The following is an 18,345-nucleotide window of genomic DNA, read 5'->3' as shown; positions in this document are numbered from 1 at the left end:
ATAATAATCATACCTAGCTTGTATACAGGACTTTTCATCAGGAGATTTCAAAGTCCTTTATAAAGGAGGTCAGTACCATTACCCACATTTTAGGGAGGGGGAAACTGAGGCACAGAGCAGGGAGGTGACTTGTCCAAAGTCACCCAGCAGGCCAGTGGCACAGTTGGGAATAGAACTCAGGTCTCATATCCCAGGCCAGTGCTCCTTCCACAAGGAAACACTGCCTGTTGTATGTATGGTTATAATTATTTTGAATTTGAACAAAATAAATACCCAGATTAAAAGGCTGTAACTAAACACAAATGGGTCTATTAAAAGGCAACAAATGCAAGCTTCAGTAAAATTTGCTACTACTTGTATGGAAACTTTGTATATGGCATACGTGTGTACGTGCACACACACTTCACATATATGTTAGTAATGATAAAACAAAGTTAAAAACAGTTCTGAATGCCTCGGATAATTTTCAGTTCTGTTTAAAAACTTTTCTGGGCTATTATTTGAATTAAAATAGATTTGAAATTGCAGTTTTGCTTAATAAAAGTTACTTGCATCAAGAGAAAAATTATGCCATAACTGAGCATATTCCAGCTCCTAAAGGAGGAAGGGAAAAAACTAAAAACTGTTCATTAATACTTTATCCTTCTGCAGCACCTTTCATCTGAGGATCTCAAAGCACTTATTAAGTCTCACAGAAACCCTGTGAGGTAGGGGAGCACTATCCCCATTTTACTGATAGGGACAACAGGGCAGGTTGATTAAACCCCAGACAGGTTTAATCAACCTGCCCCAAATCATGTTCTGGATCAGTGGCAGAGCTAGAAACAGAAACTCAGGAGCCTTCACCTGCACTATCCCATTCTCACTAATAAGTAACACCCCTCACTGTTTAATCAGCAATTTATTTCATTCCAGACAAAGCAGCTTGAGAGAACTGTGTATCCCACCCAGTGATGACGAAACCGAAAGAAATAAAACCGGAAAAGAAATTCCTAACCTCCAACTGATAGCGAGTGGCTGTTACGGTCAGCCCAGCAACACAGCTGCGGCTAAAGAATGCTGAGCCATCACACCTCACTTCCTGAACGACCAGCTCAAGTTTCTGCCCAGGCATCAATCCACAGAGGTTTTGGGCCACCTTGGAATGATCTAAACCAACAGTGTGGGAAAAGGTAGACGGTTATTTTATTTCCACTGTATCTTTTGCAGAAGCAAAGAAGCAGGATTCACTTTTGCTTAGTATGAGTTTTTATGCCCTTCTTTAAAAAGGGATAGAATTAGATAGTTTAGACTCCCAACACACAAAGAAATAGGATTAAAACTTAATCTCAATAGAAACACTTATGAAAAGCTAAAAATTCAAAGCCACACTGACGATCACTAGAGATATTTACTGTCCCAGGACTGTTAACCTATAACTGAATGAGGCCTTCCTGGAGGCATGGCATATAGCATTCATGCAGCCCAATTCAGGTCTTATCCATATCAGCTAATTCCCTCTTCATGCATTCCAGTCTATTATGGTCTGTATGCGAGATCTGGATTTCCTACGGGCGCCTATCACCTTGGTATTTAAGCACTAGTGCATTTATTTAGTGTCTCTTTTCTAAACAAATCAGTTTTATACCCTCACAAATGTTCCTGCTTTTAGTATGTGCATCTGTAAGCGGAGAGGCATCTACGCACAGGTGACCAGGGCTCTCACGGCATTCAGGTCTGGGCGGTAGGTGGTTGGTAGGCACACGGGCACTGCACAGCAGCCATTCAGAGATACAAAAGTTTCCTCTGTCTACTTGGGCTGTGGGGCAGCCAGCAAATACTTTTCCCCAGCAAACGAACAAGCTGGCTCACCACAAACCCCTTCCCTGTTAGGTAGATTTCACCTTTGCTGCCTTCTTTTTTTTTTAAATGTGGTTTTCCTTACTGTATCCTTGACCACAGTATCGAAGTACTGATCAATAAATCAGATCTGCATGGAAAGGTCCAGTGACCTTCTCAGAGGATTCTGCCCTTCACCCGCCTCCCTGGAATTAGCAGGCACCAAGTTTTGTCCCATTGTGTCTCCCTGGCTCTTTCTATTCTATTTCAGCATAAGGCTAATAATATCATAGCTCTTAATCCTCTGTTCTTAATCACTCAGGCCCTCAACCTGCTCCCACTGAAATCAACAGCAAAACTCCCACAGACTTAAATTGGGAGCGCAGCCTGGTTCTTGGTTTGCTAGTTGTGTCCACTCCTGACAAGAGTTCCAGAAAGTTTTGTTCCTGTTTGTTGCCTTTCAAGGCCTGGACTCATTCTATATACCCTCCTCTCTTTACAAACCGGGCTCATGAGTTAAGCCATTGCTTGCTTTGATCTTTCTCTTATATGGAAGGCAAAGGGGTGGTTTATGCCTTGCATAATTTCTCTAGTGCTAAGTGTCATGACATAGATCACCTGAATGGCTTTCGCGGGCTCTGTTCCCAAACTTACTTCTTCTGCGCATAATGTCCCTGACCTCCTTCATCTCCTCAAAGCACTGGCTCAGGAAGGAGAAGCTCTCAGCAGCGTGGTCTTCCGAGCTGACCTCAGACAGCTTCAGACACAAGAGGATACGCTGCTTCTCCTCGTCCATGCTCGTCACGTTGGCAACCACAGTCTGTCCCACCACAAAATGGTCTTTGGTGTCCGTCACAAACTTGTCACTCATGTCCTGTTTGGAAAAGAGGTCAGCAGAGGCAGCTGCTTAGCAATCCTATTAAACTATAGCACCTTTCATGATAGAGTGCTTTAGAGTATTTTTACAAACATCCATTAAGCTTCAACCCTTCTCTGATGTTGGCAGGTACCATCTCCCAGGCACAGAGAGATTAAGTGACTGGCACAAGGTCACAGAGCAGATCAGCGGCAGGCCTGGGAAAAGAACTGAAGAGTCGCAATTCCCAATCTCCTCGATGAGGTGCTAGCCACCCCACCTGTAGCAGTTGTGTTTGCACTGCAGTCCCAGATATCCAGCAGACAGGTGGTGGGGGATATGTGGCATGATTCAGAAAGAGGACTCTTTTCAAGCGCTTGTAGCATCCCCATGCCTTCATGCTCTTTCCTGTCCCGTCCTTCCTATCACAGACACACCTAGAGCTCTATAAATACAACCCAGCAGCAGTTTTACTCCCAGTGGGCTGGGCAGCGTGAGTGCAGGAGACCTGCAGTCTATCTGCCCTCTAGCTCTGCTCAGAGCCACATTTCTTGGGCCTGCAAACATGGTGCTTTACGAGGGACAGTCACAACCAGCTTACCGCTTTGGGGGCCAGTCCAGCTAGACCAAATGGGAACTCCACAAACACTCCATAGGACATAATGTTCCTCACATAACCAGCCAGCTGCATCCCAGGTTGGATTTCAGAGAAACTCCTCACCACTTGCTCCTCCTGTACTGCAGAGATCATTGCAGGCTTTCTGCACAGGGTCTGAACAACTAGTCAAGGAACAAGGCCTTCTAATCAGGGGAAGAGGGGAGAGGAAAAAAGTTCAGGAGCCTACTAAATCCCTTGGTATCACCAGAGGGTGTTACCAGAGCTATTGCAGGTTGTACAATACAGGATCTTAAAATCACAGCATTCGGTTTACCACCTTGCTTTCCCTCCATCGATATTTTGGAGCCAATCTCACAAATTGTGACAGTTGGAGATTAATCCATTACTCCATTCGGAATCTGGAATTCCCCGATTACAATCCGTACAATTAGTTGGTTTTCAGTGCTAGCTGTTTACTAAAGTCATGTCACAACTGACATTATGCATGCAAGCTGGGAGAAAAACAAGTCAGTAATCAGAATGTTGTGATTTTAAAGCCTGATACCTCACAATCTACTAGGGCTAGAAACATGTCCTATCGCTGATGGGATTCCCAGCAGCATACAAGATTCAATTCAAGGATGGGTAGTTCGCAAGATACCAGCCCTTCAAATCATCCTTGGTTACCAATGATACCAGCCCCACACCTTAAACTAGTGTAATTCCTCTTCCTTGTGTACAGTCTAGATTTGAAACAGATTGTTCCATCAAGGTGTGTGTTTAATGGCCAGAGCCTTCATGAATGAAGAGTCAAGGATACAATGTGTCCTCCCTTGTCACTTAGGCACATAACCCTGCGGAGTATGTCACCCTCTTCTAGCCAATGGTGCAGGAGTTTACAGTTAACCACGTGGTCAGACAGGTGCATTGTGGAAGGTGGGCGGAAACATTGTCCGATAAGATGGAAACCTCCAAGCCATTATCCTTCTTCTTCAGGACTTTCACGTCAACCATCTGAACAGAGAACAGGAGACATGTAACATGAGACTGTAAACAGCTCTGAGGTCCCTCCAGCTATGCACAAGGAACTGTCTCATTCCAACAGCAGAGAACCTCAGAAGCATCTGACACATTTAATATAAAACAAACAAACAAACAAACAAACAATCTCAACAAATCGCAGAAGTCAAAGTCTGGAAAATTCATTTGATCAGATGGGAGATGGCGGGGGCAGGGGAAATCATTTAAACAAAACAGAACATCCCCATGCTTGCAGTAGTAACACTTGTATTTATGTGTCAGCAGTGTCTTTCATTCCAAGGGGATACTGAAGCACTTAAAAACTATTGTCTTTATGGCAAATATTTACCCAACACTGAAATGCAGCCACCTCTGGAGCAAAACATAGCAGGTGTTAGCACACTGCAGCATTACAGTTTGAGAAATGACCTGACCACCACATCCAACAGGAATTACCTCAGGGCAGTCCTATGACCGGTGTTATAGAGGAGGTCAGACTAGATGATCACAGGCGTTCCCTCTGACCGTATAATCTATGCATTGAAACTGCTGAAGTTAACACTCTACTCTTGGGATAATTTCATGGGGCTCTTTTGCCCTCCCTCTTCTAAAGCGCATCAGACCCTCCCTAGCATCCTAACGGGATACCAACTTCACAATAGAAGATGCTAGTTCCTCATATGCCTGCCGTCCGAAACAGCCTTTCTGCATCTACCAGCCTCTTTTCACCTCTTGTTCCTCCCTGGCTTGCACCTCACCCTGTCCCTTTAAGTGCCTTGTGACTGACCAGTCCAATGTATTCACATAAGTATTTTCTCTAACATACACTCCTGCATGAGTCATGGTCTCATTTACTTTAGTCTAAAAACTTATTTGGGGATAAAAGCAGCAAAGAGTCCTGTGGCACCTTATAGACTAACAGACGTTTTGGAGCATGAGCTTTCGTGGGTGAATACCCACTTCCTCCTGTTATTTGGGGATGACACTTGTACAAAAGATAAATACAAAACCCAGCTGTCACCATCTAGTGAGAACCTTTAGACAGGTTTTAGAAGTAAAATAATTCAAAGTTGCACTGAATCCTTTCCTTAGTAACCAGACAGGAGGGGGAGAGGAAGAGGAGAGCAGGGGCATTTACAATCAATACCTGTCCAGTTTCGTAAGCCACTTGCCGATTCTTCTTCGGAATTTGTTCTCCTTCGGCCTCAGAGACAGGTCTGCTCATCAAATTGAATGACAGCAGCAGCTTCTCCTGCTCAGGCTCACATTTTAAGACTAAGACTTTGACAACCTATTGTAAAGAGATTAAAAAAAAAAAAAAAATGAAGACTGAGTTTTGTGCAGATCCACCCCTCCACTCTTACATCCAGTGTACGGCAGTACAGCGCATAAGGCAGCGAAATAAATACTCAGCAACTCTTCCCCTTGCACCCAAGGCTATCAACCAATATGAGTGAATTCAGATTCACAAAGCCCGTGTGAGGCAAGTGTAATTCTCACTTCACAGGTGGGAAACTGAGGTACAGAGTCATTAAAATGACTTGCCCAAGACAGAGCTGGGAATAGAACCCAGGTATCCTGACTCCCACCACCAGACCATCCTGCCCTTTCTGCAGCTGCTATAGATTCCTGAATTAAAAAAAGAACAAAAGGATCCAGGAACACTCTGAGCAGGTCACACGCCTCACGGGGATGGCCCAAAGTACAGACTGGAATTAAAAGTGCCTGGACATTGGTAAAGTCACCAGGCACAGCGTGGGTTGGATTTTTAAAATATAGACTTAAAAGATTGTTTTCCTGATCGTGAAAACAAAAGTTTTCAGTCTTCTGAAAACAAGGGCCTCAGCATAGATCTCAACCCCTCCGCTGAGCAATCCAACAAGTCATCTCTCCTGGGGCTAGGTTTCTTTGCCACCCAAGCTGTGGCTGCTGCACTCTCGGAATTAGGCAAGGCATGGAAATCTACAAGAACGCAGCTCTGCAAAGTTCTTGAGGGGAAGGAATCTCTTACAGCCCAGCATTTAACTGCATACAGGAAAGAGGAATCAACTGCTCCACAAGAGCGTTTTCAGAATCCCAGATCCTTTCGATTCCTTCCTGTGTTGTCTGTGCCTGTTAAATGATTTCCCAAGACAGGAAGAGTTTCCAATAAAGGCCTCTGATTTGAGTCCTTTAAGCCTTAGGACACAGGTGAATTTGTAGGTATGGACATCCAGCTCCTAAGAGTTAAGGAGAAGCAACAGGGCAGGGGACAGAAAACTGGGACCCTATCCTGGAGCAAGAGGTCTCCTCTCCCCTCAGGAGCCCCTTCCTCCCTGTTATCAGATCGTCCTTACAACTATGCAGTGGTGTGACAGTGTCACGCAACCGTCAAGGAATCGCCTACTTCAGGGACTCAAAGCCAGTGGCACGCAGATGATTCCATGTAGCAGGCTAGACTTTTCAATAGCCTGTCTAACCCTAGCACAGCAGAGGGCCCAACACCTCCCACACTGCAAACCACAGCACCAGGCAGATGTCATCTGAGGTGTGTCTGCCTTGCCAATATCCCTTTACAACTCTCTAGGTGCTCTGGATTCTCACCTGAACCTCCCATCCACAATCAACCAGCTTGCGGCCTCTTTCTAATCTGTCAGTGCGATGTTACAAATGCCTCCATTGCATTTATCAATGGGTGTGCGCGTGCGTATTTGTTACCTGGCCTTTGTAGAAGACTTTCTCTGGGGAAGGTATGGGCTCTGAGCTCAGCTCGTTCTTGGGAACCAGACCTTTAACGTCATTGTAGAACTTCACAATGCAGCCGAATTCCCTAGCGCACACAATGAAGCCGTGAGTGATCAGGCCGGGCTTTGCAGCCTCGTAACTAGTGAGGACTGGAAATTTTGACATGACCAGAGTTTTCTTCAGAGTTAGGATCAGCTTCTTTTCTTCAGGATTGGACATTAACACCTAGGAGAGCGCGCAGAGGGGGAGAGGTTAGAGTGACTGCAGAAATGCTTTTCAATCAGGGAAAAGGCACCAAATTCTTGATTCATATTCACTATGTACAAGAATCCCATATATGTCTACAAGTCTGCACTAGCTTCAGACATCCAGACGCAACAGCGCTTTGAGATCCTCGGAGGAAAGGCAAAGTGCTTTATAAACATTAATGCTGACAATATCTCAGAAGCTAATCCTGCTAAAGCAGGTGTCGTCACGGGATTTGGTGGCCAAGTTCCTGGTGGTTTTCCCTTGGACTGAACTCTCTCTATTCAAAGGCCATCAAGCTAGAACAGGAGCAACACTGGCCCCCAAATGAGATGCAGGATACTCTGTCAGTATCAGTGAGTCTAACGGAAAACCAGGAAGGTGCATTAAAAGTGTGCATGGAAGCGGGTGGGAGTAAAGCCCATAAAATCCGAGCTTCTCTTCAGAGAAGACAGAATCTATTTCAGTACGTCACTGCCCGAGAGATGACACCATTACTTCTGAGAAGTAGCACAGGGAAATGCAGCAGTTTCCTATTCAATATGCAGATTCCTACAAGGAATCACCTTAAGGATTTTAAATGGTCACAGCCTTTGACGTTGCTAAAAATTGTTGAGGTTCTGGGAAGTTAAGTGATTACATGTAGCATGTACGGTGCTCGGTTCATCCAAGGCTCTCAGAGCATTTTAACAAGACAGGAATCTAGTGATACTTGGTCTGTCTTGTTAAAATGGTGTTGACAAGTTAAGGCCTAAACATTTTCAAGTGTCCACTAATTGGGAGGACAATCTGAGCCCCCTAGGGAACGACTTTCAGAGCTGCTGCATATCTGCAGCACACATCACTTCACCTGGGTGCTCAGAAGCTCTCAAAATCAGACCCCAGCTGTTTGTAGCTGGGCACCAAACACCCCGAGACCATCCAAAGGAGCGACGGCTTGAAAGCGTGGCCATAATTTGGTCAGGTCGCACACTGAGTCACATTGCCCAACACTCAGTCCAGTAGCCAATAGGGAGGGGTAACTGAGAAAAGGCAACAGCTTCTCTTTCCGAAATACCAGCAACCTCACGCCCCTGGATTCACTGTAAACAAACAATAAGTGCATCAGAGAGTCACCTGCTCTCAGTGAAAATCAGATCAGTCTCTAAATGCTCAGGCATCAATCTGGTGGAAGAGTACAACTTAAGACAGCCCAAGCCCTCGGCTGGCCTCTGACAGGGGAATCTCACCCGGCACTTGACTTCACCTCCCACGCTGTACTTTTTCTCGGGTTGTTTCAGGAGCACGTCCGCCAGGTGCAGGTAAGGCACCAGCCCTCTGATGTGATCAGTCACCTTCACCTGCATCCCGAAGGGTTTCAGAGCCAACACTTTGCCCTAGAGTCCAGAGAAGAGAGCAGGACTGGTAGTTCTCAGTGTAGGTTGGGGTGTACAGTAACACCTCGCTTTAAGTCATCCCAGTTAACATTGTTACGTTGCTGATAAATTAGGGAACATGCTCATTTAAAGTTGTGCAATGTTGTTTGGCAGCCGCCTGCTTTGTCCACTGCTTGCAGAAAGAGCAGCCCGTTGCAGCTAGCTGGTGGGGGCTGGGAACTAGGGTGGACTGGCAGCCCCCCACTCCCGTCAGTTCCCTGTGTAGCAGCCTCCCAGCAGGCTATCAATTGCCAGCAGTTCGGCTGTCCCTCCCCCTACTGCCGTGTGCTGCTCCTGCCCTCTGCCTTGGAGCTGCTCCCGGGAGCCTCCTACTTGCTGTGCCGGGGGGGTGTGTGTGGGAGGGGTGGGCTAATGTCAGGGTGTCTCCCTCCCCCTTCTTCTGCCCTGCGCTTACCCCATTTCCACACAGCAGTGGAGGGGAGGGGAGGGGAGGATATAAAAGAGCTCAGGAGGGAGGGAGCACGCTGGAGGCTGCTTCTGTCTCAACTTAACTTAAAAAGGCAATGTACTTAAGAGTGGAGTCAGTGTACTTAAAAGGGGCAATGCACATCTCTCTCGCGCGCTCTCTCTCACACACAGATGGGGTGTGTCTCTGTCTATCTCTGCCATGCTGTCTCCCTCCATTCGTGCTGCCTTGTAGAGTGTGAGGCTACATTAACAACATGTTAACCCTTGAGGGCTCAGCTGCTCTAGTTCAACATTTAGCAGGAAGGCATTCCCTTGGAAATATCCCACCCTCTTCCGCCCTTTGACTTCACCTCCTCAACCAAGCTTCACAATCATCATTGCTGTATACAGCACTAAATTGTTTGTTTAAAACTTAGCCTCTGTGTGTGAGTGTGTGTATACATCTGTGTGTGTATAGACAGACAGACCGACCTACCCCGACATAACGCAGTCCTCAGGAGCCAAAAAAAATAAAATAAAAATAAAATATCTCACCATATTATAGGTGAGATCATGTTATACCGGGGTAGGGAGAGGAACCAATCCTCGCCCCAGCTCACCTCCGCTCTGCCTCCTCCCTGAGCACGCCACCGCCGCTCCACTTCTCCCTCCCTCCCTTCGAGGCTTGCCGCGCCAATCAGCTGTTTGGCCCGGCAAGCCTGGAAGGGAGAGTGGGGGGGAGACAAGCAGAGCGGCGGCAGTGTGCTCAGGGAGGAGGCAGAGATGAGCTGGAGCAGGGAGCGGTTCCTCTGCACCCCCCATTACTGGCTGCAGCCCCCCCAGGAACTCTCCCACCCCAGCTCACCTCTGTTCTGCCTCCTCCCACGAGCGCGCCGCAGCTCTGCTTCTCCCTTCTCCCTCCCAGGCTTGCCGCGCCAATCAGCTGTTTGGTGCAGCAAGCCTGGGAGGGAGGAGAAGCAGAGCTGAGCAGCGTGCTTGTGGGAGGAGGAGGCAGAGAGGAGGTGAACTGGGGGGGGGGGAAGCGGTTCCTCTGCGCACGCCCCTTACTTGCTGATTGGCGCAGCAAGCCTTGGAGGGAGGAGAAGCGGAGCTGTAGTGCCCTCATGGGAGGGGCCCCTGGGAGGCAGCAAGTAACGGGTGGGCACAAAGGAACTGCTTGCTGTAACACGAATTCGGATATAACGAGGTAAAGCAGCCCCGTCCCCTGGAGCGCTGCTTTACTGCCTTATATCCAAATTCACATTATATCGGAATGCATTATATTGGGGTACGGGTGTATACATACATACACACACATATATGTAGGTCTTTTGTCTGGTGAAAAAAACTTACCTGGAACCTAACCCCCTCATTTACATTAATTCTTATGGGGAAATTGGATTCGCTTAACATCACTTCGTTTAAAGTTGCATTTTTCAGGAACATGACTACAATGTTAAGCAAGGAGTTACTGCACATTGGCAATAGGCTACCCATTAACCCCCCAAATATACATACAACCCACCCCAATAATTGATCTAATGTATTAACCACACGGAGGCCAACAGTTTTACATAAGGGAAGCTGCACTGCTTCTTACACCCGCAATGCCAAAATATATATCTATATATCTATATCTATCTATCTATATCTCCAACATACGATTGGGTATACAAGGCTTTAGAAAGATCATTCTACCCTCACCAAGGCAATGCGGACGAACACCTGGACTGAAATGTCGGTTAGGTAACTACAGTCGGGAGAACTTGCAAGTTATTTTTGCTGGTGCTGTATTTGCATTCTCCCTTTCCAGGACTGGTCTGAAACAAATAGGTGTGAACTGGCATTAACTAGGCATGGAAAATATGCATTACCTAACGCGAGGCAGCAAGTACCAACACTCTACAATGCCAAACGTGCACCGTTCTCTCAGGATCTTACCTCCACCACACGCCCGGGACAGATGTCTTGGTATCTCAGAAACGGAGCAGCAATAATTCGTCTAGGAGAAGATACAGCAAGGGTTGCTGCGTGAGTCATCTTTAACGTGAAGGAAAACCCAGAGGTGGTAAGAACAAGACGACCCCTCCCCTTCCCTTCCCCCTGGGGTCTGTCAGAATCCGCCTGGCATCTATTTATCACATCAGTGCTCTGTCCCCCTACAGCCCTATGTCAGAGTCATGGTGACCTTCCCTCCGTTAAGGTGGGCCCAGCCACCCGACTAAGTTTTGTCCCAGTTTATGACACAAAGGATCATGGCCAGAAGCCAAAACCCTGCATGCAGGGAACCCACCAGCTCTCAGAGGGCAACGCCTTTACTAGACAGGAAGGACAGCCCGGTGGCTAGAATGCAAGCCTGAGACCTGCTCTGTTGCAGCTTTTCTGTGTGACCTTGGGCAAGTCACTTAGTCCCTCTGGACCTCAGTTCCCATCTGTGCAATGGGGAGAAGAGCCTGGCCCTGCCCCACAGGGATTGTTGGGAGGAGAAATGTGTTCAAGGTTGTGACATCTCAGATATCCAGTAATGGGCATCAGATGAGTGCCACAGACAGATAATGAGTGGAAACTCCAATGGGTGGGTTCCAGTCAAACAAAGCAGCACAGTATTTTCCACTTGTTATCAGCCCCTTCTCTCCCCTTAGCGCCCACAAACAATTCTGGAACAGCACAGGAAACTTACTGCTTCAAAGACAACAGGGCGAGCTCATCCATATGGCTGTAGTCAATTATTCGACATCTGTGCTTGCTGCCCACCTTAAATGCCCCGGGTCTGAAGGATTTTTTGGTGTCCGAAAGATGTTTCAGCTACAAAAACAAAGGGGGATTTATCACCATTTGGAAATAGAGATGGCAGTGACTTGGGAGAACGAAACCTAGACTGACTTGAAGAGGAGAAAACAGACCAGTAAGACTCAGCAAGTTCATATGGGTGTTTTTACTCAGATGAGATGCAATGTTTACATCCCTCTGGAAGTATTAGTTGGGAGGACAGGGAAGAAGACACAGACAAACCCATTATTTTGGGGAGCATCTTGTACAATAGTTGCCAGGCAGATGAAATTGTATTTTACTGTGTATATACACTAAATGGCCTTCAAAAAATTATGCTAGCAGAATGTTGCCACTAAGAGCATGAGAAAGAGGAAAAGGCCACCAGGCCAGGGCTTGACCTGAGCGCGAGGCCAGTCTGGTACTTTATGAAGGCTGGGCACACTGTACAGTAACCTCATTTCTAAGGGCCACCCTGAGCTCCTATGGGGTTCCAGTCACTGCAAGACCAGGGGCTGCCCAAAGGATTTCAAGCCCAGTCCTGCAAGTTACCAAGTGCCCTCCACTGGGGTGAAGGATGCCCAACCCCTCGCAGGCCTTCCTTATTTACTTTCTCCACACCCGTCATGATTGTGTAGACCTCTATCATATCTTCCCTTAGTCTCTTTTTCAAGATGACAAGTCCCAATCTTATTAATCTCTCCTCATATGGAAGCTGTTCCATACCCCTAATCATTTTTGTGGCCCTTTTCTCAACCTTTTTCAATTCCAATACATTTTTTGAGATGGGGCGACCACATTTGCAAGCAGTATTCAATATATGAGCGTACCATGGATATAGAGACAATATGATATTTTCTGTCTTATTATCTATCCCTCTCAATGATCCCCAACATTCTGTTAGCTTTTTTGAAAGCTGCTGCACATTGAGTGGATGCTTTCAGAGAACTATCCACAATGACTCCAAGATCGCTTTCTTGAGTGGTAACAGTTAATTTAGACTCTGTTATTGTATATGTACAGCTGGAATTATGTTTTTCCAATGTGCATTACTTTGCATTTATCAATATTGAATTTCATTTGCCATTTTGTTGCCCAGTCACCCAGTTTTGAGAGATCCTTTTATAGCTCTTTGCAGTCTGCCTGGGACTTAACTATCTTAAGCAATTTTGTATCATCTGCACTTTTTGCCACCTCACTGGTTACCTGTTTTTCCAAGATCTTTTATTAATATATTGAATAGGACTGGTCCCAGAACAGACCCCTGGGGGCCACCACTATTTACCTCTCTCCATTCTGAAAACTGACATTTATTCCTACCCTTTGTTTCCTATCTTTTAACCAGTTACCAATCCATGAGAGGCCCTTCCCTCTTATCCCATGACAGCTTACTTTACTTAAGAGCCTTTGGTGAGGGACCTTGTCAAAGGCTTTTTGAAAATCTAAATACATTATATCCACTGTATCTGCCTTCTCCACATGCTTGTTGGCCCCCTCAAAGAATTCTAGTAGAATACAGAGTATACTCAGTTTCATTTCCTGGTTCTCATGCACTAGCAACACAGTGCAATGTCTGGGTTGCAAATGCTGCGGGACAACCATTATTTACAACCGTTTCCACTTACGTTTTAAAATACCATTCCCCAGATGTCTCTGGTTTGGTTGGCGATTTCATGCCAGCATGTGGCAACCCCTTCCACAGTGTAACTCGGCCACGGGGCATTCATTACTTACAAATGCAAAAGCCAGTGTGCCATCGTCAAGTTCAAAGATGACGCCAGTGTTTGCGTGGAAGCTTTTCACCACTGACTCTTCCACCACCATGCCAATTCGACTGCTGGCGAGCTGGCCAAGCCCTGTGCCAGGCTGAAGGAAGACCTGCCGCAGTGTAAGCCGTACTGCTTTGGAGGTGGGATGGACAGAGAGGATGCAGGCCTTTACCTGTTGCAGGGGAGAGAGGACGGCAGGATGGTAAGGCAGGCTGTCAACTGGAAGAGCCGAGAGCCATTTTCAACCCTGCACTCTCACATCACACCTAGCTTCTGATCACTTCACAGAGGCATTGCCAAGGTAGAGCAAGGACAATGGAATGTGCAGTGTTGTTATTCAGCTGTAATGTCTTTATGGGCGGGGCATTTTTTCTTTACTTATCTGATTAAATTGTGTGAGCTAGTTTGGTGCGGACAAAGGGAGGGGAGAGTGACTGCGGGCAATCAGCCCCCAGCACAAGCCATTCCTCATATTCCATGAGCCTCTCAGCTGCTAAAACTGTAAAGGGATACCTTCCCCAGGACTCTCCAGAGGCTACGTTCAGAACTCAAAGACATAGGCTGCTTCCCTTCTCCTTACCAGGGGAGTAGAAAGAAGGTCTGTGCCAACAAAATTGCTGACACTACCGATTCCACAGAAAATAAAACCTTTATCAAAAAAATGGTTAGAGAAGGAAAGAAGACAGACAGGCTACACAGCTTTCTGATTCCTACGGCCGCTTCAGCATCCACTTACTGTCTGACTTTCTGAATAACTCCCCGCTTTCTTCGGATCCAGGTGCATGAAGTCCACAACCCCAGTGAAGGAGGAGAGGAAACTCAGAGAGATGCCATTAGGGGTCACCTAAACCAAGAAAGAGAAATTCTTCTGTAGGGCATAAAATTAAATCACTAAATCAATGCCCTACGTAGGGCATAAAATTAAATCACTAAATCAATGCCCTACCATTGCAGGGGTCTCAAGGATTGGTGCATTCAGTCCCTCCTGTTTTCTACCTGTGACACAGAACAGTAGAGTGTCTCGAGAGCTGTAACACCTTCGTCTAATTCTGGTGGTTTGCTTGGCCTGGGGGTGACTCGGTGGTGTTGGTGATCGGGGATCTACAGGAGGTTAGACTAGAGGATCTGATGGTTCCCTCCTGGCCTTAAACTCTATGACTCTAAATCTGTGTGAAAAGTTCTCATCCAGATCAAGATGTGGACGGCACTTTACTTCCTCCACTAATAAGCATCTTGTCAGTATTTAATAATACACATGCTGAAAAAGACAGTTAATTGCTCGAGAGTTGGCTTTTTGCCACCACTAGAAAAGAATACTTTTTAAGTTTTCTAATTGTACATTTGATCTGAAGTCCAGAATCAACCTGTGCTGGTTTGCAAGCAGTGTTTTTCCCACCTTGCACTCCCAAATCCCAAATTTCCATTTAAAAAACCAACCAACCACTAAGATCCCAGCCGCTGCGGTTGCAGAAAAAGGAAAAAAAAAAAAAGAACCCAGTGTAAACAAATACAGTGAAGTCTGCCCGAGTCTGTAGGCAGCCTGAAACAGGAGTTCAGCAGTGTCAGCTGCACCCATTCACATGATCGGCTGTTAAGTTTGAAGTCTAATGCTGAAACTTTCAGTGCCAGATATTTCACCAATGATCAAAGAAGGACCATCAAAAGATCTGCATAACATACTGAAAGTGGTGTCAAGTGGGCAGAGCTGTGGAGAGCGCCACTGTCCATGTTTTCCCAAATTCAGCTTCGGAATGAACATATGGAAATGCTCATATGAAAAGGAGGAAAGTTTCTCTTGTTTCCATAGCCACAACAGAAAGGTCCAAAGGATGCCAAGCACGAAGAGTTGAAAGGTTGATGCTTTACTCATCCTGCCATCTAGTTGCCACTTATATTTAGGGCTTTTAGACACCGTAGTGTTGTTACAGAAGGAAAAGGGACTCAAAAACGGCTCCTGGTTACTGCCCTTGTGCTTTTTGAGCCAGCTGTGCTCACTGCCTGACACAACAGAAGATTTTACTCCTACAGAGTAACTGCTCTTCCACAGAACTACAAGACTAAGAGCAGGAGACAAGCAAACTGGATTTGACTCTGCCACGCACTTCCCCACCACCACCACCAGCCAGGCACAGATACAGGCGTCTTTACGCCCGATGACTGGGCACAGAGCAGAGCTCCATTTCGGAGATTGGGCGGGTGGTTTGCAAGCAGGTGTTTTTCCCAGGTGACAGGCAGAAATCACCTATTTGGATTTGTAAATTCATTAAATTCCAGCTGAGTTTTGCTGGGGCAGAATACATAGGAAGATGTCCACCACAGCTGCGATCATAACTCCACCTCAACAACCCTTCAGAAAAAGCTGAGTTTTACCTTCTGCACTTGGGCTTTCACCACCAGTCCTGGCAGTAAGTTACTGAGCGCCCAGTTCTGCTCTTCTGTTGCAATGGCCGCAGCAACCTCCGACCGAGTGATGGACAGACGGACAATTTTTCCATTGTTTTTCACTTCTTCAATGAGACAGTTCAGGTACTGGCCTATTTTCAGCTCAGCCCCTACAAAGACAGGGCACATACCAAAAAAACCCCATCATCTTCCTGTCTGTCATAGCCCCCTACTTCCCCTTCTGAAACCCTTTGCTAGCTCCCCCCCTCCAGCCTAATACAAGCCTCTTTTCCAGACCCTCTCTCCTGAGCCACTCATCTCTTATCACAGTGCCCGACCCTGCTAAGTTGCCCTCAATGCCAATTTCAGCCATACTTGCCCAGGCCCCCCTGTGCATGGAACATCCTCCCTGAAAAGACCTGTAAGGTCACTACCCTCTGCTCTTTCAAAATCTCTGCTCTAGATCCACTTCTGCTGCAACACCTATCAGAAAATCAGTAGCCTTTAAATGGCTAGCAGTCAGGGAAACGCAATGCTTTATTTATGCAATTACAAAGCAGTTTTTTAAAAATAGTAAGTATCTATGCACATAAAGACTGAACTTATCCAATTTTCTCCCCATGCCTCACCCTCTGTATATTGCTTGTTTTCTTAGACTGTTAGCTCTTTGCTGTAAGGCCCCTGCCTACTGTTATGTTTGTAGTGCCTAGCACAATCAGGCCCTGGTCCGAACAGGCCTCTGGGTGCTAATGTAATATAGTTAAATTGGGATGAGAACGACCTTTTCCATGCTCACCAGGAGAACACATGCATCACAAGGAGTAGCAATGCAAGCTCCTCCCGCCTCCTGGCACCAGATCTAGGGTGCGGAGACCAATTCCCTTTTGCCCATGGCCTTGGTGGATGACAGGCCACAAATCTATTTCCTGTAGCCACCAGATCATACATACTTCAGGTCTCTGCCAGCCTGAGCCAAAAGAGAGCCCTCTGACCAAAGCAGCAGAGAAAGGTGCTCTCTCAGAGCTTTTCTGTTCTAGCACGTTTAGGGACTTTTAGCAATACAGCTCTGTCGCTCATGCACAAGTACCAGGAAACTGCCACTTGGTCGGTTGATTTCCAATGGTTGTGGATTTGGTGCTATGGGAAGGGGCAATCTGGACAATCCTGGACACCAATCAATCCTCAGGACAGGCAAAGTGCAGGCGGCTGCAGCACACGCTTCTCCTACACCATCCTGCCAATGTGCCTCAACCAGGACCCACGGGACTACTTCTCAGGGTGGGGGAAATGAAAGGGGAGAGGTAGTGCCCATCTCCATTTGAACTTGGGTCTCTCTGCAATAGTGTCCAAAATGCAGAATGACTAGTGGCAGTCAGGATGGAGGTGTTTACAAGGAGGACACCAGTAGATCACGAAATGGACTGACAACCAACAGCTCATTGTTCAATGGCCTGTGCCCAACCATATGTCAGCAGAGACTTCTGATCTCCCTTGACTTGAGCTATGTTTGAGCCAGGAAGCTAGAGGTGAAAGGCTCCAGTCCCATCCTTGCTCCTCTGAACCAGCCAGTTCTCCATCTCCTGCTGGATGCCTTACCTTTGTTGGCTGATTTGATGTAACTCTGGGACTTCTGACGAGGCAGAAACGCCTTAGCACCACTGACTCCAATATCTATGAGGTAGCCGTGATCTTCCACACTAGATACCAAGCCAGAGAGCAACTGCAGGGAGGGAAACATTACAATTCAACAATATAAAGGAACAGTTAGATCGGCAAGGAGAACAATTCTGTCAACAGGCTGCTTGCACTCAGATTTCCTTCTCTCTTGGGGTCAGAATGCTGGAATTCCCCCCACTGTGTTGGACACATTAGACCATGGCTCCTCTGACAATGCGGTCTCAGCTGTCCTCTCATCCAACCAAGACATGTATCTAGGGGATTCTTGGCTTCCTGAAGCTCTGGTAACATCAGGACATTGAAAAGAAACAGGCACTCACACTGCTGGTGAAATTGTGAGCTTAGTTAATTATTCTCTTGCACCCAACACCTCTGTGAGGTGGTCAGGTAAGTATTATCCCCATTTTACTGATGGAGAAGCTGAGGCAGCAGAAGTTAAGTGACTTGCCCAAGAACCAGCAAGCCAGTGGCAAAAGAACAGATCTCATGAGTCACAGTTCAGGCCTGCATTCTACCCACTACACCACACTTCCTACCAACATGAATTTCACCAGAAAAGGCACAGATCCTTGCTTTAATTGCATGCAGTGACAAAACTGAATTCACGCAAGGAGACATGAGGCCAAGGGGGAAGCAATCTCCAAAGTGCAGGGAGGCTGCGGT

The 18,345-nt window shown here is 46.7% G+C and overlaps 1 protein-coding gene across 1 annotated transcript in view; it reads right to left on the bottom strand.

The window, feature by feature from the left end:
* The window catches only part of PDCD11 (programmed cell death 11), a 45,944-nt gene that overhangs the window by 19,159 nt on the left and 8,440 nt on the right, over positions 1–18,345 (bottom strand). Inside the window, 14 exon segments of the mRNA XM_030568840.1 lie at positions 998–1,149; positions 2,473–2,692; positions 3,276–3,446; positions 4,093–4,202; positions 4,205–4,286; positions 5,440–5,583; positions 6,990–7,241; positions 8,492–8,638; positions 11,027–11,087; positions 11,766–11,890; positions 13,589–13,795; positions 14,360–14,467; positions 15,994–16,175; positions 17,602–17,725. Of these exon segments, the coding sequence (XP_030424700.1) occupies positions 998–1,149; positions 2,473–2,692; positions 3,276–3,446; positions 4,093–4,202; positions 4,205–4,286; positions 5,440–5,583; positions 6,990–7,241; positions 8,492–8,638; positions 11,027–11,087; positions 11,766–11,890; positions 13,589–13,795; positions 14,360–14,467; positions 15,994–16,175; positions 17,602–17,725 (2,085 nt within the window).

Source organism: Gopherus evgoodei, chromosome 7, assembly GCF_007399415.2.
Source record: "Gopherus evgoodei ecotype Sinaloan lineage chromosome 7, rGopEvg1_v1.p, whole genome shotgun sequence".
NCBI classification, from domain to species: Eukaryota; Metazoa; Chordata; order Testudines; family Testudinidae; genus Gopherus; species Gopherus evgoodei.
This window is presented reverse-complemented; position numbering and strand designations above follow the sequence as displayed.